At 38.0% G+C, this 22602-nt stretch overlaps 3 protein-coding genes across 4 annotated transcripts; 2 read left to right on the plus strand and 1 right to left on the minus strand.

Moving 5' to 3' along the window:
* Nucleotides 1-1914: 1914 nt before the first annotated feature.
* On the minus strand, nucleotides 1915-6557 carry HEME1 (Uroporphyrinogen decarboxylase). Of its 2 annotated transcripts, XR_015835524.1 has the most exons (7): nucleotides 6424-6557; nucleotides 6165-6322; nucleotides 4536-4918; nucleotides 4127-4411; nucleotides 3466-3701; nucleotides 2594-2918; nucleotides 1915-2215 (listed from the first exon to the last, which is right to left on the minus strand). XR_015835524.1 is itself a non-coding variant. In XM_021960012.2 (6 exons), exons 1-6 carry the CDS (start codon nucleotides 6444-6446, stop codon nucleotides 2744-2746), a joined length of 1260 nt encoding a protein of 419 aa, XP_021815704.1. In that variant the 5' UTR covers nucleotides 6447-6557; the 3' UTR covers nucleotides 2374-2743. The 2 variants fall into 2 exon arrangements, 1 of the variants encoding a protein (XP_021815704.1); XM_021960012.2 differs by lacking the exon at nucleotides 1915-2215 and having other exon boundaries at nucleotides 2374-2918.
* A 1515-nt stretch (nucleotides 6558-8072) lies between these two features.
* On the plus strand, nucleotides 8073-9884 carry LOC110758190 (polygalacturonase-like). Its single transcript, XM_021959999.2, has 3 exons — nucleotides 8073-8227; nucleotides 8412-8720; nucleotides 8885-9884. The coding sequence occupies exons 1-3, from the start codon at nucleotides 8093-8095 to the stop codon at nucleotides 9644-9646; spliced, it is 1206 nt and encodes a 401-aa protein (XP_021815691.2). The 5' UTR covers nucleotides 8073-8092; the 3' UTR covers nucleotides 9647-9884.
* A 10558-nt stretch (nucleotides 9885-20442) lies between these two features.
* On the plus strand, nucleotides 20443-22095 carry LOC110758189 (polygalacturonase-like). The gene is made up of 3 exons (XM_021959997.2): nucleotides 20443-20617; nucleotides 20804-21112; nucleotides 21277-22095. Exons 1-3 carry the CDS (start codon nucleotides 20483-20485, stop codon nucleotides 22036-22038), a joined length of 1206 nt encoding a protein of 401 aa, XP_021815689.2. The 5' UTR covers nucleotides 20443-20482; the 3' UTR covers nucleotides 22039-22095.
* Nucleotides 22096-22602: the final 507 nt, after the last annotated feature.

Consider the following 22602-nt stretch of genomic DNA (forward strand, 5'->3'; position numbering starts at 1 on the left):
CCTGGCCCTGTTCAATCGATTTTAGTAAAGATGCTGCATTAAAAGTATAAATATATTTTCCCAAAAACCGATTTAGTAGATTCATATGGGCCCTACAAAATCATGGACACCGCAACTTGCTTGCACCAATGGAAATGTATGTATATATTTTGTGGGCCTCACTATTATTACCTTGAGTTTCGAAATTCAAATCTTTCGTCTGTCAATTATCGTTTGTGAAAAAAAAAAAAAATAATTTTGAATTACTATTACGTAGGTTTTCTAATTAAAATAACATGTCAAACTATACGACAAGAGAATACTTATGAGTTTATACACGTACGTATTTTCTTCGAATTGGTAGTGATAGAAGTTGATAAGTATCTAGCATCTAGTTCAGCTTTAGGTATGGAAACTATTTAACATATAAATCGCCAAACCTAAACAGTAGTGGGGAAACCACTCCCTTATCTATTTCTAGTTTAATACACCATTTGGAGCGAAGTTCAATCTTAACCCATCTTAGCACCACGCAAAAATCATTATCTTCTATACCCTTGTATTTGGAATTGAAATGAAAACTCAGCTTATCATCAATAGTTCAAATTAACAATTTAACAACCAGGGTGGAGCCAATATGGGACTAGTGTGGTCTCAGGCCCCCACTCCATTTTTACCTATTCTATTTGTATCTTATATCTGATATATAATATTATAATATGTTAGGTTAATTTCAGGATATTTACTCTAAAATAAAATAATATATTATGTTATTTTGGTCTATAAATTAACCACAACATTTATTGATCTTTCTTCTACTCATCTCCTTAAATCTCCTTGATCTTTCTCTTCCTCTTTTATTTTTTTATTTTTTATTTTTAAATCTTTGTGAATTTTTTTTCCTCCAATTTTTTTATGTATGAGTTGGGTACCTTAATATTACGCTTTATGAACTCTTTATTTTTCCATTTCTTTTCCCTATTGGAATATAAATTATTAATTTTCAAGTCTTTAATAGTGTAGAAGATGAAAATAGTATTTAACTAATTTAAAATATAAAATTCATGATAATTATGAAGATAAGACAAGTTTTATGAAGGGGGCCCCTCTAATGTGAAATTATGGCTCCGCCCACTGCTAACAACATAATATATCAAAACCACAGAATTATTGAAGATTTGTACATGTATACATACGTATACAAACTCAATTACGGTATTAGCTAGAAAACATATTTTAAAAAACCATTTGGAGCATAACCAAGTTGTACGTGAGAGTGTATTTGCATGCATGGATGTTTGTGGTTGCCCATTGCAAAGTCACCTAGTGTGTACGTAGGCAATAATATAGCCCTATAGGCTGCAGGCTGAGGCCAGAGATTGTCACCTCATATCATATCCCCACGTAACCAAAGTGATCACAGAGAGTGGAAAATCTTTGCAGATCGCAGCCTCCCACTAAAGGAAGGCCATCCAATAGGGATGAAGTCGGGCCACAAGACCGACACCGTCTATTGTTTTTTTAAATATTTTTTTCTAAAATTAAAAATATGTTCGTACAACATTATTGGCATGGTGATCTCAATATCAACTTGAAAATTCAATCCAATAATTTGAAATCAGATCCCATTAATTATCATCCCAATAGGAAGATTAAGATAATCAGCGCCCCCCAAGTGGAAACATAACTAATTAATACAAGTGATTTAAGGATTTTATAAGCCAAAAGTGCCCGAGCGAGGGTTAGTATTTTATTGCTTTCAGAAGCAGAAATGTGGTATGCCGACATGGTGTTACAAATCCGAGACTATAAAATTCATGAGATGGACTAGCTAGCTCACCTGAGACATTAAAAAGCTAACACAAATGATTACATTTATAAACATAATATTTCATAATTTATATACTTGGTAAAAGACAAGAAAGTTAAAATAACTAAATTACCCTTTAACTGAAAACATAACATAATTTATCGAGAAAACCTGTTGAAGAACTACAGAGAAATACTTCTTCAGCATCAAGCGAAATATGAAGTTTTCATCGAGAATCAACATAACCCATTCTTGGCTCTGACACCATGTTAAGATCGACGAATTTGGGAGAACGAATGGACGACGATTAAAGAGAAACAACTGATTAACTTTTTGTTAACTGATGACTGTATTACAGTAGCCTTAACCATATATCAAGCTCTCCGCTTTCTAGCTGCTGTAACAGAATATCCAAACGGACTTTCCCTACGATAATTAAAATGGATCACACATGGAGCACTCGCATCCTTACAATGAGAACATTAAAGATCTAGTAACTTCTATAAGATGAAAGATGTTGCAGAAGAATTAGGTGTTCATATACTTCATAGATGCAAATCTAGAGAATTGATTAAGCATGCATCTTAGCTTAGAAACGTTATAATTAGAATTGATTAGCATAAATTTTGATTAGAAACACATGACTCTGCAATACCCCAAACAACAATATAAGTGAGAGCCCTCTAGGCCTCTAGCTATCATAAAAGGCAGGCACAAAGGATAGCTGTACAACAAGAACAGGTTCATTTATTCATCCCAGCTATCATTATTACAAAAATAATTGAATATGAGAAGTAAGCTCACCCTCAAGCATGTTGGGAACCTTAGAGCTCCTGTGAACCCTCAACTACATGAGGTAAAGAGCAATTGAGCATGATGCTTCCATAATTGGAAGTGAACTCTCAACCAAAAGCCAACTTGTCAAGCAAAATTGCTGAATTGTCTCACATTAAATTATATCACTAAACTACCAATTCCTCCGGTCGGTGTTTGTGTTTTTAGAAATGTATCATAATTCAAGCTTCTTGCAACTTCAAAGAAATGTCTAACGGATTCTTCAGGTGTCCGTACAAGAACACCATGCCCTAGATTGAGAATGTGTCCCCTTGGCCCTGCAGACCTCACCACCCTGAATATATTCTGTTAGTTTCAGAAATATAAACAATTGACAATTGAAAACAAAACACAGAAAAATGAAAACCACACAACCCTTTGTCAATCCATATAGAATAAAGTAGAAGTTGACACTCGTTTGAGAAAAAATTTCAATTAATGAAATTGTTTACCAGTAAATGTTTGGGGTAAGGACTAATTTCTAACCAATCGTCAAGTGCTAAGCTAGGATTTCTTTTTCTTTTATCTTTGAGATGGGGCCAAGCTAATAACATTCACGTGTAGAATTCAAAGTGGAAATTTTGAACTATAAAGTGGGTTATGGACTCCCTGCCCGAGCATCCCCTTTTCTCTCTGGAATCTGGATAGCCAATTGTCCAGGCGTAATACCGTCCAACTTTTAGTTATAGGGTGAGAAGTCACCGAAGTCTAATCCAAAATAAACTTAGGCAATTTCCTACAACTGAATAAGCCAATGGTCTGCACAAATGGAAGTTCATATTGCAGACCAAGTTTTGAATTAAATTAGTTGCAAGGAAGTTCAGAGATGTTCTGTAACAAACCTTTGAATTTCTTCAGTCAGGGATGGAAGAGGAGAAAATAGGTAAGCAGGGTCCACATTTCCCTGTACACTGATCTCACTACCCAATCGTTTTCTACCATCTGCCATGTCCACCGTCCAGTCAAGCCCAATCACATCTACTCCAGTTCCTTTCATACGCTCGAGAAGGCCACCATTCCCATTAATGTAGAGAACAAGTGGTGTTTTAGGGCATCTTTTCCTAACTGAACTCACGATCTGCAATTTAAGAACACTGTCTTGTGAACAGAAGGAAAAGGAAGAGACTGCAACCCATAAAGAAAAAAAAAAGGAAAAAAAAAACAGAATGTATTGGCATAACAACCGTTCTTGCAAGTTTATAAGGTCCAAGCAAGTGTAAGGTATAAAAAGGCATACACAGATGAATTTATTACAGATCAATAAACAAAGAGAGATGAAGCAAACTTTCAAACAATAAGATGGCAACAGAGCAAAGTCAGAAAACCATGACACAGAGTCTACAGCAGGAAAAAGCTACTTTGCCCAGATTAGCATAATAAATTCCTCAAACAGACACACACCATGAACCTGTGTAGGCAGTTATCTAGTGTATTTATTTCCATATGCACCTACTTGAAATGAATTCCATTTAGAGAAATATATATATGTGTCTTCCCACTCACCTCTTCAATATATGGCTTCGACCAGCTATCCCACATGCTTGGTGGTAGTTGCCCACCCCACGAATCAAATATTTGTATACAATGAGCCCCTGCTTCTACTTGGAAAACAATATAGTCAGATATTGCCTGTGTCAAATGAGAAAGAAGAGCCCTCAATACATGTGGTCCTGTATGGCACATGCTCTTTATTGTTGTATAAGTGGAAGTTGAACCCCCTTCTACTATATATGTAGCAATCGTCCAAGGTGCCCCTACAAAACCCAAAACAGCAGCATGCCCGCCAACCTGAACAAAGAATAACTGAGAGAAGCAAGTATACAGGGATTGAAATAATATAACCAGACATGTAAATTTGGCAAACAAATACAGTTTATCTTCTTTTTCAAGCATGTGAGTATCTAATAAGTACCTCCTGCCGCAATATCTTTAAGGATTCCCCCACGAACTGAAGTTTATCCAAGTCAATTGGATGCAAAGTCTTCAAACCCTCTTCAGAAACAATTGGTGACTGAATAACAGGACCCCGAATGTCTTCTATGTCAAACGGCACACCAAATGCAGGTAGAGGGGTAAGTATGTCAGAGAAAATAATCACTCCGTCAGGACGGAAAGCTTCCCAAGGCTGCAAAGAAATTTCCACAATGAGATCAGTTGTCTCTGACCTCTCTCTGAATGATGGATATTTCTCTGCAAGCTTTCTGTAAACGGCCATATACCTTCCTGCTTGGCGCATCATCCATGCTGGAGGCCGACTTACAGGCTCTCCTCTCGCAGCCTTAACCAAGAGTGGATCTGGGAGTCGGGGAAGGGGAGTTTAATATGAAAATTAAAATGCAATCTTTTTTTTAACAACAAAAACAATTTTTAAAGAGAAGTTACTGAGACTAAAACATCAAACTAGCGAAGTTCAAATATTATGACAGGTTTGAACATTATGCGTTGCAATACACACTAGCATTTTACAAGAGACAATGCCTCAATATGTGTGAAGAGAAGGCTCACGGTCTTGGGTCAATTCAAACTATTAGCACACTAATATATATCTTTAATTGGTTAGATCTCGACTCATAGATCAACCTCAATACCAACTAACCCTGTTATCACCTGAGCCAAGCCAGATGGGAAACAACATATTCTCCACAACAGCAATGCCAACTCAACTAAAAGGTACGATGTGAGTAATGAAAAAACTTGATTAAGAGATCAGCACAGTTTCTCTCTATAGTTCATGGAACATAAAATAAAAAAGGAACTTCATTGATGCATTGTATTTCCAAACTATGTTTCTCCCAGGCACTTATAACTTTTCATTACATTTTAGTACTGTTTTCTCTCAAATGAAACATTGTATACGAAGTTGTCATTCACTCCGACCAAACAAATATTATGCCAAAGCCCTGCAGTGCTATAAACACATTACTCCTAAGACAGCTTCCACATCACAAATGCTTGTCCCAAACTGTCTTTAACAACCTTTTTCTGGGTTTTCTCTTTCTCTCTGTCTATCTCTTTCTAAGAGAGTGCTCTTTCCCTTTCTAGCCTATCTGAGGGTCCTTGAGAAAGAGGGTAAATTTCTGGCATAGTCACTGAACATGCGAGGCACAATTCCAGAACATAGCCTCTTTGAGGCATTTAATTGAGCACATCGTGGGCATCAGCAGAGGGGCAAATTCTGGCCACTCTAAGGGGTTTTCCGGCGCTTAACAACCTTTTCTCTGATCCTTTTCTTCAATTGGTCCTAAATCAACCCTCTAGAGATTGTATTATTTTTAATTCCAGCTTCCTTTTTGGTATTATCACTCATTTATCACTTTGTGTTCACCACCTAAGCAAATAATTAGAATCTGGATAGTAGGAATTGCTCATTGATTCACAATATAATCAAAACCGAAGTATTATAACATAACCGTGAACTACAATGCAAGAAAGCAAGATTGGAGAATATATCATTTCAAGTTAACAGAAAATGAGCCACAAAAACCAAAAAAGTAAATACATTTCTTTAAAAAAAAAAGAACAAGGGGGAAAGAAAGCATACCAGAAGATGAAGAGGAAGAAGAGCAGGTTACAGAAACTTTCTTTCGGGGACATTTTCTTTTAGAAGAAGCAATGGAACGACGGAGAGTAGCACAAGTAGAACTTGCCCCCGACTGCACGAACAAGCTCGAAGACTTCCATCCCAGAGAGCTGTTCACACTGCAAATAACCGAATTTCAGTTTGACAGGAAATGGGATGCCCCAAGAAGGATGCAAATACCAAATTCAGAGAGAGAGAGAGAGAGAGAGAGAGAGCTGGCCTGGCTGGAGCAGATAAACCCATTTCGGATAGAGAGGGAGAGAGACAGGGACAACCGTATGTAGAGTTTGTATTTTGCAGCAATTTTCCATTTGAGGGAGAAATGCGGGACCATACTGGTAACCGTTGGATCTGAATTAATAAGTTTCAACGGCTGGTAGGATTTTAACTCGTTCTAGCAATTTTTTTATTTTCTTTCAATTTTGGTACCGAGTTTTCTGTGTTCATTGAGAAAAACTAATAATGTCACGTAGAAATGTTATCAAACATGTCAAATAGTTATTGGTTAGGAATAGCAAAATAGTGTTATCCTTGTTTTCTAAAGTTTTTCTCGTATTTATGGTATTTTTCTATATATAATATATAAAAAAGGGGGCTATTTTTGCTGTTCCTTTTGCTAGCCCAGCCCAATTCGAACCAACACGCTAGCGGTTGATGGAGATTTTACAAAGCTGAAACTGAAGCTTTTAAATTAGCAAGAATGTCAGCGACATTTGTTCTCCATAACTGTTGCGCAAATACTGATATAGCCGTCTCTAATTTGGTTTTTGAGGACATTATTTTCGACTATATTCAGAACATCGCTATAATCTTAGACCAAGAGGATTGGCCATCAAGACCGTGCCGAAGGCCACACCCCTCCAAAGTTAAGGTATCAAATGTGAGCTTCAAGAACATTAAGGGCACCACCGTGCACCCAAATATCGTTATTCTTGAGTGTGGCAACGAAGTATTAAGGGCACCACCATGCACCCTAATATTGTTCAGATATTTGGTTTCGTGCTTCTCCCAAATTCAGTTTTGTCATATTCTTGTGAAGCCACTTTTGTTGAGAAAGTATGGGTGCATGTATATTTAGTTAAAGAAAAGTTTGATAAGATGCCTATTTCAACCACGAGTATTCGAAACATACAAAAATTACTCCTATTTCACACACCAAGTATTCACTAATTATGTCATACTCTCTCCATCCCACACTACTCCAACCACCATTATAAACAATTAAATTAGATCAATATCAAAATATGTGTGTAGTGACGCGAACAGAAATAATAAGGCGATTTTTATTCATAAAAAATAATAGGTACATCATTATATATGTAAGTGCATCAAAGAGTATTGACAAAAATTAGAATGCAAACTATTGTTGTAGGTATATTATAAATTACTAATTAAAAAAAAACCAATAAACATTATAATATGAAATAAATTATCATTGATCATTTGGTCTACTAACACACCGTCTCTATTTTGTTTAAGTAGATTATGAGTTCAAATTTTGTAGACGATAGTTATTGAAACAATTTGTTGGAGGTCAACAAAACTCTTTCTTATTCATAGAATTTGCTGGAGGTCAACGAAATTTACCCCGTGAACGTAGTTTCTTGAAAGAAGCAAGAAAGATGTTTCTTGTGTGAATAGTAGGAGCCTAAATTAGCAGAAATAACAACTAAAATTAGAGGAAATTGAATCCACATAATGGAAAGTAAATAAATAAAAGAAAGTCAGCACCTAAATAGGACTTAAGAGATTAGAAGTAGTCCACATAAATTTTGGTTCACAATTTTGCGGTGGTGAGTGTCCTTTTTGACACTATAAAATGCACCCTTTGAGACCGATCTTGAATCCAACACTATTGAGATTGTCAGAGACAAATACAAGGCTAAAACATGGGTTCAGAATTTATTCATGGAATTACCTGGTTTTTGTTCTTGGTAGCGATATGTGCCATCAAAGCCAAAGCTATCAGTGTTAATGTCGTTAAATTTGGAGCCAAGGGTGATGGCAAGACAGATGATACCAAGGTAACAAACAACTAATTACTCTCGATCATGATATTAGAACTCAGATTTTTCTCTAACAAAATGAACTTTAGTTTTTTCATCGAACAATCAAATACTATCGCGTCATTCGGTGAATAAAATTTAGTGTGCTATGTGATGTTTCTCATCAAACTAATGTTTTCTTGTTACGTGATTAAATTTTCAGGCTTTCACACAAGCATGGACACAAGCCTGCAGTGAGAGGCAAAATAACAAATATGTGATACCAAAAGGAAAATATATAGTTGGTCCAGTTGATTTTGCAGGGCCCTGCAAAGCAAAAACTATTCACTTTAAGGTTGACGGAACAGTGCAGTCTTCAAAAAAGCAGTCGGTAACTGGAGGTGCGCACCGTAATGCGTGGATTAGTTTCACGCAGGTTAACAACTTGCTCATCTCAGGAGATGGCATTTTTGATGGCCAAGGATCTGAATTCAATTGTGCTAAAGCTAAACAATGTGAACAACCGCCTCTAGTAAGCATCCCCATTCTCAATAATTTTGATTTTTGTTTGCTTGTTTATTCAACAACTATTTATCGTACATGGGTTTTGAACTCAGAACTTCTTCAAACAAAATGAAGATGGAAGTTATGATCTGTTCGATCGGGATTAATTAATGCTTCTTTGATTGAATGCAGAATTTAATTTTCTCTATGGTTAAGGATTCACACATCCAAGGCATAACATCGAACAATAGTGTCGGCGGCCAGATTGGCATTTACCGTTCAAGAAACGTGACAGTGGACGATGTTTCCATCGGCATCCGAGGGGGGGAGGGAATCCTGATCGAAAAGTCAACAAACATTAACATCACCAATACAGACATCAAAATCCTTAGCGACAACTGTGTCACTATCCTAGATGGAAACACTGGGATCAACATCGAAAAAATGACCTGCTCACAAGGCAATGGCCTTGGTGTGAGTGTCCTAGGCAACACTGGCAAAGAGGAGTCGGTTAATGGAGTGACGGTGAGAAACTGTACCTTCTCACACACTGAGGGTGCAATTAGGATCCAGAGTTCGGCGGGTTCTACTGCTAATATAGCCATCTCTAATTTGGTTTTTGAGGACATTATTTTCGACTATCTTCAGAACATGGCTATAGTCTTAGACCAGGAGCATTGCCCATCAAAACAGTGCCGAAAGCCAAACCCCTCCAAAGTTAAGGTGTCAAATGTGAGCTTCAAGAACATTAAGGGCAACTCCGTGGACAATCGTATCGTTATTCTTGAGTGTGGCACTGCGCCCGGCGCATGTAAGGACATCAAGTTTAGTGACATGAGAGTTCTCGTTGTAGGGGATGACCATTTAGAGACTCAATTTAGATGTAAAAACGTGAAGCCTGTTGTGTCTGGCAAAGTTGATCCTGCTGTTTGTAATACACGACCCGTTGCCTGATATTAGTTCACGTACGCCATCTTGACATCCAAGATAGAGAAAGAGATAAAGAATATATATATATAATATGGTATTCACACTTAATTGAATGATGAGTGGTGATGTTTTTTGTAACAACATCAGCAACAGAATATTGCTGCTTTTTGTAATAAGTTTTGGCTTTAAATATCGTTTGTTCAGACTAATCATGTACTAGTATTCGTCGGGAACAAAAATTAGCTCAAGGAGTTTGTTTCAATGTGGTGATTATTATCTGGATTTTAATTGCATTTGCGTGTTTATATGAAACTTGAACATTAAATCAAGGATGTCAGCGACATTTGTTCTCCATAACTGTTGCGCAAATACTGATATAGCCTTATGTAATTGGCAACGGGGGAAGTAGCTCAACTCCTTATAAACCCAGGCTTGGTCCCTTAACGTTTCAATGTGGGACAAATACTCTCAACATGGCCCCGCACTTGTGGCGAACTTTCAAACCTAACACATGGACAACACATATTGGATGACGTGAGAGCACGTGTGGCTGTTAGGCCCAGCACGTGAAGCCTTGCTCTGATACCATGTAAGATTTACGTTCACTCAAGAAAGTAGGTTTGGCTGAATGATCCATCAGTGTGATGGAGAGTTGTATTTATAAACAAATTACAAGAGCTCAGTTACATAGATAAGATAGGACTCCTTCTTGATAAGGCAATCCTTGTATCAGAATTTAAAATAAAAATACAACATACTTTCAAACTTTCAAACGTACAAACAATATCATGAGTTTCAATTCAAATCAAAGGACAGCCTCTGACTAACGTCCCCCCGCAAGCTTACAGCACGAGACACAATTGGAAGCTTGGACACCAACAATTTGAAATGAGCAGAGGACAAGCCTTTAGGAAACAAGTTAGCCAACTAGTCTAGAGAACAAATAAAATTAACAGTAAGCTCACCTCGAATGACCTTTTCCCTAACATAATGATAGTCCACCTCAAGATGTTTGGTTTGAGAGTGAAACACATGATTGGAAGGAAGAGCAATAGAGGAGATGTTATCGCACCAAATAGTGGGTCTGGATAAGGGCAATTGCAAATCACGAAACAACGAGTGAAGCCATGACAATTCAGCAGAGTATACGCCAGTTGACAGTACTCAGCCTCTGTGCTTGATCGGGATACTGTTCTCTGCTTTTTAGAGCTTCATGACACCAAATTGGCACCAACATATACTCAATATCCACTGGTTGAGTGTCGAGAATCCGGATCACCGGCATAGTCTGCATCCGAGAAAGCATTAACTTGCAAACTGCCGGGCTTGTGAACAATACCATAATCATAAGAGGATTTAAGATAACGCAGGATGCGCTTGACTGCTAGCCAATGAGGAGACTTCGGAGAATGCATAAATTGGCAAACTTGGTTTACAACATAAGATAAATCTAGGCAAGTGATTGTTAGATACTGCAAGGCGCCCACAATGCTTCTGTAGGTCTCAAGATCAGTATGCGGTTCACCAACATAAGCACTCAATTTTTGCCCACTGGAAACTGGTGTAGAAATTGGCTTTGCATCCATAAATTTAGTACGTTGAAGAAGATCAAGAGCTTAGATGCATAGAGTAACCAGCTTAGGTAACTTCAATTCCCAAAAAATAGTGAAGTTTGCCCAAATCTTTCATAGAGAAAAGAGTACTCAAACGACGAATGAGATGAGAAACTTGGACTCGATCATTGCCGGTGAGCAAAATATCATCAACATAAATAAGTAAAATTAAATGGACACCTTGCTGGTTGTAATCACACTTAGACACTTGAAAGCCAAGTTGTAAGAGATAATCAGAGAACGTATCAAACCAAGCCCGTGGTGCTTGCTTCAAACAATATAGATTTCTTTGCAATCGACATACATGATTAGGAAATTGTGGATCAACAAACCCAGCTAGTTGTTTCATGTAAATCTCCTCACTTAAATAACCATGCAAAAATGCATTGTGCACATCAAGTTGTCTGACTGGCCATTTATTAGTGACTGTAAGACTGAGAACCAAGCGGATAGTGCTATGCTTGACCACAGGACTAAATGTCCCACTATAGTCGACACCTTACTTCTGATGAAAACCATTGGCGACAAGTCTTGCTTTATAGCGTTCTATGGATCCATCTACTCTCCTCTTAATTTTAAAAACCCATTTATTTGGCAGCAGGTTCATATTGTACCGAAAAGGAACTAGTTGCCATGTGCCATTGCGCTGTAAGGCATTGAATTCATGTGCCATTACTTGTCTCCATTCCTCTTGCTTCACAGCCTGGCTAAAACAAGTGGGTTCCAGTAATTTAGTATCAACAATAAAATTCAATGCATATTTAGGATTGGGTTTTTGAACTCCCAACCGTGACCTAGTCACAATAGGATGCGTGGGAACATTGGACAACCTTGAAACTTCGGTGGAGGATACATCAGGTTCAGCCGGTGCATGATCAATGTGTTGCACTGATTCTTGTTATGTTGAAGGCAAGGACAATATAGGCACATGGTTTGGAGGAGGTTTGTGAAACAATTTTTCGAATGGTGATAGATTGTGAAGTACTTTTGTAGGTAACCTGTTGATTGGATAGGTAGCTGTTTGACATGCTTCAAACCAATAAGAGGAAGGGATATGAGCATGAGAAAGCATGACAATGGCAGTTTCAACAAGATGGCGATGTTTTTGTTTTGCTAATCCATTTTGTTCAGGATGTTTAGGGCATGACAAACGTTGATGGATACCTTGATTTGCCAAAAATTTTTGAAACTCAAGTTTGGTATATTCACCTCCTTCATCACATTGAAAAGTTTTGATCAATGCATTTAACATATTCTAAATTTGTTGCTTAAATTTAACAAACAAATCAAAAATCTCGAATTTGTGTTTCATAGGGAATATCCATGTGTAGCGGGAAAAATCATCAACAAAGAGCAAATAATATCAATAACCATTGACTGAAACAATAGGTGAACTCCAAACATCGAAATGTACAAGCTCCAATGGAGAAGAAGAAACCGAATCTGATTTTGAAAAAGGTAATTTTGTGCTTTTACCTAAAGGACATGAATAACAAAATCCTGCGTCAGAAGAGCCGGTAATCGACACTTTTTTTATTAGAAACCAAATTCTTCATTATTGGACTAGCTGGATGGCCAAGATGAGAGTGCCATTTTTGAATTGTAACACGAGTTCCTACAAAAGCTTGAAAATGTTGATTGGAAAATCCACCGCCAGAATGAAATGGATACAATCCATTCTCACATCTCCCTTAGAAAAGTGTCTTCTGTGTATTGAGGTCCTTAACAAAAAAGGAATGAGGAAAAATTAGGATGTAGCAATTGTTGTCGGAAGTGAAACGATGGACATAAATTAAATTGGTGGAAGCAAAGGGACAATGTAAGACATCATTTAGGTGCAAGGAACAAGAATCAGTGTTAATAGTGCTTGATCCAAAATGAGAAATGGATAGTCCGGAATCATTACCTACACCTCCAACATTGTCATTACCAGTATATTCCTTAGGGTTGACAAGATTATGAAGTTCAGGAGTAACATGAGCATTTGCACCGATGTCAAGAAGCCATGTGCCATTGTTCTGTCGAGCCATGGTAGTAGGAGAGGTGGCCATGGAAGTAAGACGTTTTGCTGAAATTCTACCTTCATACGCTAGGTTCATCCTTTGATAACAGTCCAAAGCCAAATGACCCCGCTTGCCATAGATTTGACACACTAACCGTGTGTTCATAGAGGAAGATGCTTCACCAACTTGCTAATAGCTTCGCTGGTTGGTAAAGGATCCACGAGCAGTACCACCTTGTGAATTTGGAACAGTTCCACGATTGGATGGAACACCACCATGTCCAGTTCCCCGAGAACGGCCGCCACCACGTCTTCGGTTAGTAGCAAATGTAGCTACGGCAAGAGTAGACTCAGTGAGAGAAGAAACATGATTAGCCATTCTCCTTTCAGTAGTCAGCAGAAGAGACTCAAGTGTGGGATATGTAATGGGGGTATCACGGGCCTGAGCAGCACTCACCACCATTTCATACTCAGGGCCAAGATTATTCATGATAATCTGCACAAGTTCGTCATCAGGAACCTATTGTCTAGCAAGCGCAAGGTTGTCAGCAATCATATTCATCTTGTCAAGATAATCTGAGATAGACAAGTCTCCTTTCATGGTGCGCATCAGCTCATTGCGCAAATGCAAAATCCTATTTTGTGATGTCGAGGCATATTGACGTTTAGAGAGCCAGCCAAGTGGAGCGAGAAGTCTGATTACGTGAAACTATGGAGAGCACTGATTGGGATAAGGAGTTGTTGATCCAACTTAAGATAAGTTGGTCGTGCTGATTCCATGTTGTGTAGGCCGGATTAACTGCTGTGCTACCAGGGAGATGCTTTGGAGTACATTCATGAGAGCCATCCACAAAGCCCATAATGTCCCGGCTTATGAGAATGGGAAGAAATTGTGCGAGCCAAATAGAATAGTTGGTTCGATCCAACTTAATGGAGACAGTAGCAACCATGGCAGGAGTAAGGCTGTTCATGGAAGAAAGGGTAGGTGGAGTGGTGGTTGTGGTAGTAGAGGCATCATTAGCGTTAGCCATGGTGTAAGATCCCACATTGACCAACGGAGAGGGGGTAATGTGCCTTATATGTACATGTCTGCCTCCATCTAGCACGAGGCCTTTTGGGAGCTCACTGGCTTCAGAGTCATGGGAACTCTGAAGTTAAGCGAGTTGGGGGCTAGAGCAATCCCAGGATGGGTGACCCACTGGGAAGTTGCTCGTGAGCTCCCAAAAACAAAACCGTGAGGGTAGAGAGGGGGGCCCAAAGCGGACAATATCGTGCTACGGCGGAGTCGATCCTGGGAAGTGACACATGGGAAGGAAAGTTTTGGGAGAGAAAAAAAAGACTAAAGTTGTGTCCTAAGATAGGTGGCTCGTTCATGGTATCAGAGCAAGGCTTCACGAGTTGGGCCCAACGGCCAAACGTGTTCCCATGTCACCCAATATGTGTTGTTCACGTGTTAGGCTTGAAAGTTCGCCACACGTGTGGGGGCGTGTTGAGAGTATTTGTCCCACATTGAAATGTTAAGGGACCAAGCCTGGGTTTATAAGGAGTTGAGCTACTTCCCCCAGTACCAATTGATTTTGGGGTGGAACCTCAACTTCCTTCACAAACAACCACGCACAACTATTCATTTACTTATCCTGTTGTAATAACGCATGTAAGAGGACTAAACATTAGGTCGTCTATTATGTAAATGATGAGTCCAAATCTTGTAGACAATAGTTATTGAAAAAAAGAAAGTAACATGACATACATAGAATTTGATGGAAATTTTACAACTGACTGCGAAGATCCACTTATGGTACGCATTTCTATTCTTAATATAATTTCAATCTTTTTCTGTTCGATCCAGATTAATCCCTCTTTAATAGAAGGCTATAGAATGCAGAATTTAGCTTTTGCTATGGTTAAGGATGTACATATCCAAGGCATAACTTCGAACCCACATTGGCAATTACAAGAGCACGGATGTGACAGTGGACGTCGTTGAGATCATGAGTCTGGTGGGGAGGGAATTATAATCCAAGAATCAACAAATGTTAACGTCACCAATGTTGACATCATAGTCGTGTCGTGAACAACAACTGTGTAACTATCCTAAATTGAAACACCAGGATTAATGTTGAAAAAATGACATGTACTGCACCGACGGCAATGGGTTTGGCATGGGGGTGTCCTAGGCAAAACTGACATAGAGGGGCCGGTCATGGGAGTGATGGTGAGAAACTGTATCTTCTCACACTGTGTTGAGAAAATTTAGAGTACACAACTCTAATGTAGACTTGTTGGAGACAAAAAAGTAAATAATTTACTTGTATTAGACTCACAAAATAGTACAACAAGACAACTCTCGAAGGAAAGACAAACTCTTACAAGCACTCTTTCTCACTTCACTCACACGTCTCACAAGGACTACTTAGCTCTATAGCTTATTTCTCACTCTTCACTTCTTGATTAATTCAACAATGCATGGCTTCATGCCTATTTATAGTTGTTCTAGCCGACATAGCTCACCGCCTTGGCTATATAATATTAGCTACATAATTGTTTTACCTTCTAGACTATTCTTCTTCAAAATGGTTGCCGACTTTCTTTTATTCTAGCCCCATAATTGTGTTTTACACTAGAAAACTCTACAATCTTCAACTGTGTAATATCTCCTTTTTGTTAACCGACATTTCACTTCTAGAGTTGTGTAGAAATTTTCCCTTCAATACTTCTATGGGCTGGATACTTTATTTGGGCTGGGCTGGTGTTAATCTTTAACACTCCCCTTCAACACCAGCTCACATCCTTTACACCACGTTGAGCTGACCACAAATTTTTTTCAACTTGCCGGTACTCAGACCTTTTATGAATAAATCCGCAATTTGATCGTTTGTATTGATATGTCTCAACTCAATCTCTTCTTGCAGAACTTTCTCTCTGATAGAATGGTAGTGTATCTCTACATGTTCGGTTCTTGCATGAAAGACTGGATTTTCCGCCAAACGAACTGCCGATTGATTGTCACAATATAACGGCACTGAATAATCTACCAATTGATGTAGATCATTCATCCGCTGTGTTAGCCACATGATCTCTTGAGCTTCCAGTGCTGCTGCCCTGTACTCAGCTTCTGTGATTGACAAAGATACCATCGGTTGTCTCTTACTGCACCAAGAAATTGTTCCAGAACCAAGATTAAACACGTACCTGGTAGTTGATCGATGGGTATGAAATGTTAGGTCGAGTAAATTTGAAGTAGATTAGACTACCCACCAATTGTCGATACATCGTTGCGTCTTCCAAGTCTTTGCCTTCATATGCGCACATCTTGACATTGGGCTCCATCCACGTTGAGATTGGCTTGCATTCAAGCATCCCAAACTTTTGCAACAAATCTTTTGCATATTTCCGTTGACACAGAAATATCCCTTCTTGTGTGCGATCGACCTCTAGCCCAACAAAAGTGCTTGAGTTGTCCCAGTTCTTTCATTTGAAAACGAACTGACAAAATTTCCTTTGTTTGGTGAATTTCTTCTTCGTCATCACCAGTGATGATTAGATCATCCATGTATACCAGCACGATAGCTAATTTTCCTCCATTAGCTTTGACGAATAAACTAGAATATGCATGTGTCACTGAATAGCCACTTCGAGAGAGAAATTCTGCAATCTTACTGTACCATGCTATTGGAGCTTGCTTTAATCCGTAAAGTGCCTTTTTAAGCTTGCACACATACTCGGGATAGACTTCGTTCTCAAAGCCCATTGGTTGAGTCATATAGATTTCCCGATCTCACTACCCATGCAAAATTGCATTCTTCACATCCATCTGGTACAAGTTCCAGTCTTTGTTGGCAGCAAGTGCAAGTAAAACTCTTACGGTCATAAGCTTTGCCACTAGACTAAACGTCTCAGGTTCAACTGCATCTTCTACTATGGTTGTGTTGGCGTATTTAGGATTTGGCTTCCGTACTCTTGTTGACCTTCTGGGTTGTGATTGTGGAGTCGGTATTTCCACTTCACTGAGTCTAACTTCTTCTAGTGTTTGTTGATGTACACTAGTTTGCCAAGGATTCTGAGTAACTTCTTGCTCGTCATCGTTACCGTCAAGTGAATCTTCATGCTCATTTGAACTCGGTTGGATTGGAACAATTTGCTCCCCCAACTTCTGTTGCAGCTTCTCTTCAATTTCTCTCGAGTCTGGTAACACCTCCTTTTCTGGGACCACCAAGATGATGCTTCATCGAACACCGCATCTCGTGATGTCTTCCATTTGTAGGGTCACAACACTTCCACCATTTTCTCAGGTTGTCGTATCCCACAAAGATACATCTGATTGCCTTTTTGTCAAACTTGCTATGTAGATGACTTGGAACAAATACGTAGCACACATGGCTGAATACTCGAAAGTAACTGACTGTAGGTTTCATATCCCATAGTTTTTCGAAGGGCGAAATAAATTCTAACCTTGGTTGAGGAAGTTTGTTAATCACATGGACTGCAGTTCTCATGGCTTCAACCCGAAACCTTCCAAGCACATTCTTTCCATGCAACATGCTTCGACATATCTCTGCAAGATGCCGGTTCTTTCTCTCCGTACTCCATTCTGTTGTGGCATGTTGGCACATGTGAATTGATGACGTATGTGAGACTCTCGTAGATATTGGGAGAATTCATTCGAGGTATATTCTCCTTCATTATCTGTGCGTAGACAGATAATCTTCTTCCCCACTTCACCTTCAACTGTCTCTCTAAACTCTTTAAACTTTGAAAATGTGTCAGATTTTTCTTTCATAGAGAAAACCCACACATACCTGGAGAAGTCATCAATAATGCATGGCTTCATGCCTATTTATAGTTGTTCTAGCCGACATAGCTCACCGCCTTGGCTATATAATATTAGCTACATAATTGTTTTACCTTCTAGACTATTCTTCTTCAAAATGGCTGTCAACTATCTTTTATTCCAACCCCATAGTTGTGTTTTGCACTATAAAACTCTACAATCTTCAACTGTCTAATATCTCCCTTTTGTTAACCGACATTTCACTTCCAAAGTTGTATAGAAATTGAGTGCTGCTATTTCCACCCCCTTGTCCTATTTTCCCACCCACCTTATTTTCTCACCCCCCATCTAAATTTGAAAAAACACAATCCTATCTTTCCACCCACCATTATCCCTAAAATACCCTTTACTTATTAATTCAAGCAAATAAAATATCATTGTGTATCTATTATGACACTTTTTTAACCATTAGATTAACATTCATTCAATTCAATAGCTGAGATTAAAACTTCACTTATAAATTTTTGTTTCTTTAATAATATCATCGTGAACATCAAACTGCTCTGATTTTAATAATAAAGATGAGAGGAAAAGAAAAAAGAAAAAGGGGGAACTAATGTCGTTAAAATTCTTTCTTGAGCATGAAATTGAATGTGCTAGGATAAATGGAAAAGCCATACCACCACCAGACTTGGACTAGGATGGTTTTGAGGAGAAGATAAATGCATACAAGGATGTGCCAGGAAAGAGAAAATTATAAACATGTAACAGAGCATGCCCCATTAAAGCTGTGTTCAATGTTTGCAGGATAGCCCCAACCCAATGACATATATCATTGGTAGCATGATCTTGCTGGAAGAAATCTTATGTGAATTTTTTACGGCTATTTTTTTTTCCAAGAAACTAAAGATTAACCATCTCAGGGTGATTTTAGTTTAGACATGCTCTGGTGGGTTAGAAAGTTCTTCTCTTTCAGCTTTTGAGTTAGAGAAGATAACGAGAGAGTGGAGAGAGAAAGTACGATTTTAGGGGAGAGCAATTTATTTTCCAGAAGAAAAAAAAGTTGAACAAGAGACAAAAATAATATTAATTATGATCTTATAAGTCGATAATCTGAACCGTTGATAGTAGATGAATCTAAAGGTGTTAAAAGTGTGTTTTATTGTGTGTGAAAATGTGTGTCATCCTAAGTCCTTAGAAGTAATTTTACAAAGGAGTAAATTTGTCTTTAAAATTTTGAAAATAAAATGGGTGAGAAAATAGAACAAGTAGGTGGAAATAGCAGCACTCATAGAAATTTTCCCTTCAATACTTCTATGGGCTGGATACTTTATTTGGGCTGGACTGGTGTTGATCTTTAACACACTGAGTGTGCTATTATAGGATACAGAGTTTGGTGGCTTCTAATGTTTGATATAGCCGTCTATAATTTGGTTTTTGCGGACATTGTTATGGACTATCTTCAGAACATCCCTATAAGACCGAGAGCACAAGTACATATACATTAACGCAGATGTGCTACACCACGGCATATATCTGTACTATCTTAAGAATATCAGATATTTGGTTTCGTGCTTCTCCCAAATTCAGTTTTGTCATATTCTTTGTGAAGCCACTTTTGTTGAGAAAGTATGGGTGCATGTATATTTAGTTCAACAAAAGTTTGAAAAGATGCCTATTTCACCCACGAGTATCCAAAACATACAAAAATTACTCCTATTTCATACACCAAGTATTCACTAATTATTTCATACTCTCTCCGTCCCACACTACTCCAACCACCATTATAAACAATTAAATTAGATCAATATCAAAATATGTGTGTAGTGACGCGAACAGAAACAATAAGGTGATTTTTATTAATAAAAAATAATAGGTACATCATTATATATGTAAGTGCATCAAAGAGTATTGACAAAAATTAGAATGCAAACTATTGTTGTAGGTATATTATAAATTACTAATAAAAAAAAAACCAATAAACATTATAATATGAAATAAATTATCATTGATCATTTGGTCTACTAACACACCGTCTCTATTTTGTTTAAGTAGATTATGAGTTCAAATCTTGTAGACGATAGTTATTGAAACAATTTGTTGGAGGTCAACAAAACTCTTTCTTATTCATAGAATTTGCCGGAGGTCAACGAAATTTACCCCGTGAACGTAGTTTCTTGAAAGAAGCAAGATAGATGTTTCTTGTGTGAATAGTAGGAGCCTAAATTAGCAGAAATAACAACTAAAATTAGAGGAAATTGAATCCACATAATGGAAAGTAAATAAATAAAAGAAAGTCAGCACCTAAATAGGACTTAAGAGATTAGAAGTAGTCCACATAAATTTTGGTTCACAATTTTGCGGTGGTGAGTTTCCTTTTTGACACTATAAAATGCACCCTTCGAGACCGATCTTGAATCCAACACTATTGAGATTGTCAGAGGCCAAAAGTTGTACAAATACAAGGCTAAAACATGGGTTCAGAATTTATTCATGGAATTACCTGGTTTTTGTTCTTGGTAGCGATATGTGCCATCAAAGCCAAAGCTATCAGTGTTAATGTCGTTAAATTTGGAGCCAAGGGTGATGGCAAGACAGATGATACCAAGGTAACAAACAACTAATTACTCTCCATCATGATATTAGAACTCAGATTTTTCTCTAAAAAAATGAACTTTATAGTTTTTTCATCGAACAATCAAATACTATCGCGTCATTCGGTGAATAAAATTTAGTGTGCTATGTGATGTTTCTCATCAAACTAATGTTTTCTTGTTACGTGACTAAATTTTCAGGCTTTCACACAAGCATGGACACAAGCCTGCAGTGAGAGGCAAAATAACGAATATGTGATACCAAAAGGAAAATATATAGTTGGTCCAGTTGATTTTGCAGGGCCCTGCAAAGCAAAAACTATTCACTTTAAGGTTGACGGAACAGTGCAGTCTTCAAAAAAGCAGTCGGTAACTGGAGGTGCGCACCGTAATGCGTGGATTAGTTTCATGCAGGTTAACAATTTGCTCATCTCAGGAGATGGCATTTTTGATGGCCAAGGATCTGAATTCAATTGTGCTAAAGCTAAACAATGCGAACAACCGCCTCTAGTAAGCATCCCCATTCTCAATAATTTTGATTTTTTTTTGTTTCTTTATTCAACCACTCTTTATTGTACATGAGTTTTGAACTCAGAACTTCTTCAAACAAAATGAAGACGGAAGTTATGATCTGTTCGATCGGGATTAATTAATGCTTCTTTGATTGAATGCAGAATTTAATTTTCTCTATGGTTAAGGATTCACACATCCAAGGCATAACATCAAACAATAGCGTCGGCGGCCAGATTGGCATTTACCGTTCAAGAAACGTGACAGTGGACGATGTTTCCATCGGCATCCGAGGGGGGGAGGGAATCCTGATCGAAAAGTCAACAAACATTAACATCACCAATACAGACATCAAAATCCTTAGCGACAACTGTGTCACTATCCTAGATGGAAACACTGGGATCAACATCGAAAAAATGACCTGCTCACAAGGCAATGGCCTTGGTGTGAGTGTCCTAGGCAACACTGGCGAAGAGGAGCCGGTTAATGGAGTGACGGTGAGAAACTGTACCTTCTCACACACTGAGGGTGCAATTAGGATCCAGAGTTCGGCGGGTTCTAATGCTAATTTAGCCATCTCTAATTTGGTTTTTGAGGACATTATTTTCGACTATCTTCAGAACATGGCTATAGTCTTAGACCAGGAGCATTGCCCATCAAAACAGTGCCGAACGCCAAACCCCTCCAAAGTTAAGGTGTCAAATGTGAGCTTCAAGAACATTAAGGGCAACTCCGTAGACAATCGTATCGTTATTCTTGAGTGTGGCACTGCGCCTGGCGCATGTAAGGACATCAAGTTTAGTGACATGAGAGTTCTCGTCGTAGGGGATGACCATTTGGAGACTCAATTTAGATGTAAAAACGTGAAGCCTGTTGTGTCTGGCAAAGTTGATCCTGCTGTTTGTAATACACGACCCGTTGCCTGATATTAGTTCACGTACGCCATCTTGACATCTAAGATAGAGAAAGAGATAAAGAATATATATATATATATATATATATATATATATATATATATATATATATATATATATATAATATGGTATTCACAATTAATTGAATGATGAGTGGTGATGTTTTTTGTAATAACATCAGCAACAGAATATTGCTGCTTTTTGTAATAAGTTTTGGCTTTAAATATCGTTTGTTCAGACTAATCATGTACTAGTATTCGTCGGGAACAAAAATTAGCTCAAGGAGTTTGTTTCAATGCGGTGATTATTATCTGGATGTTAATTGCATTTGCGTGTTTATATGAAACTTGAACATTAAATCAAGGTAATATAGCATGAAAAATTAGCACAAGCTGATCTGATCCGCTTTTCAGAAATCATTCCAATTCAAATTAAAACCAGAATCACTTTTAATGCAGATACCTTAACTACAATCTAGAACCCCCACAAAATGAAATTGAGTACATAATACTTACATATTTATTTGAGGTACCACCAAACAGGAAGATGCTGTTGTGAATTAATACTAACTCACTT

This window comes from Prunus avium, chromosome 4 (assembly GCF_965620075.1).
Source record: "Prunus avium chromosome 4, drPruAviu1.hap1.1, whole genome shotgun sequence".
Classification (NCBI taxonomy): domain Eukaryota; kingdom Viridiplantae; phylum Streptophyta; class Magnoliopsida; order Rosales; family Rosaceae; genus Prunus; species Prunus avium.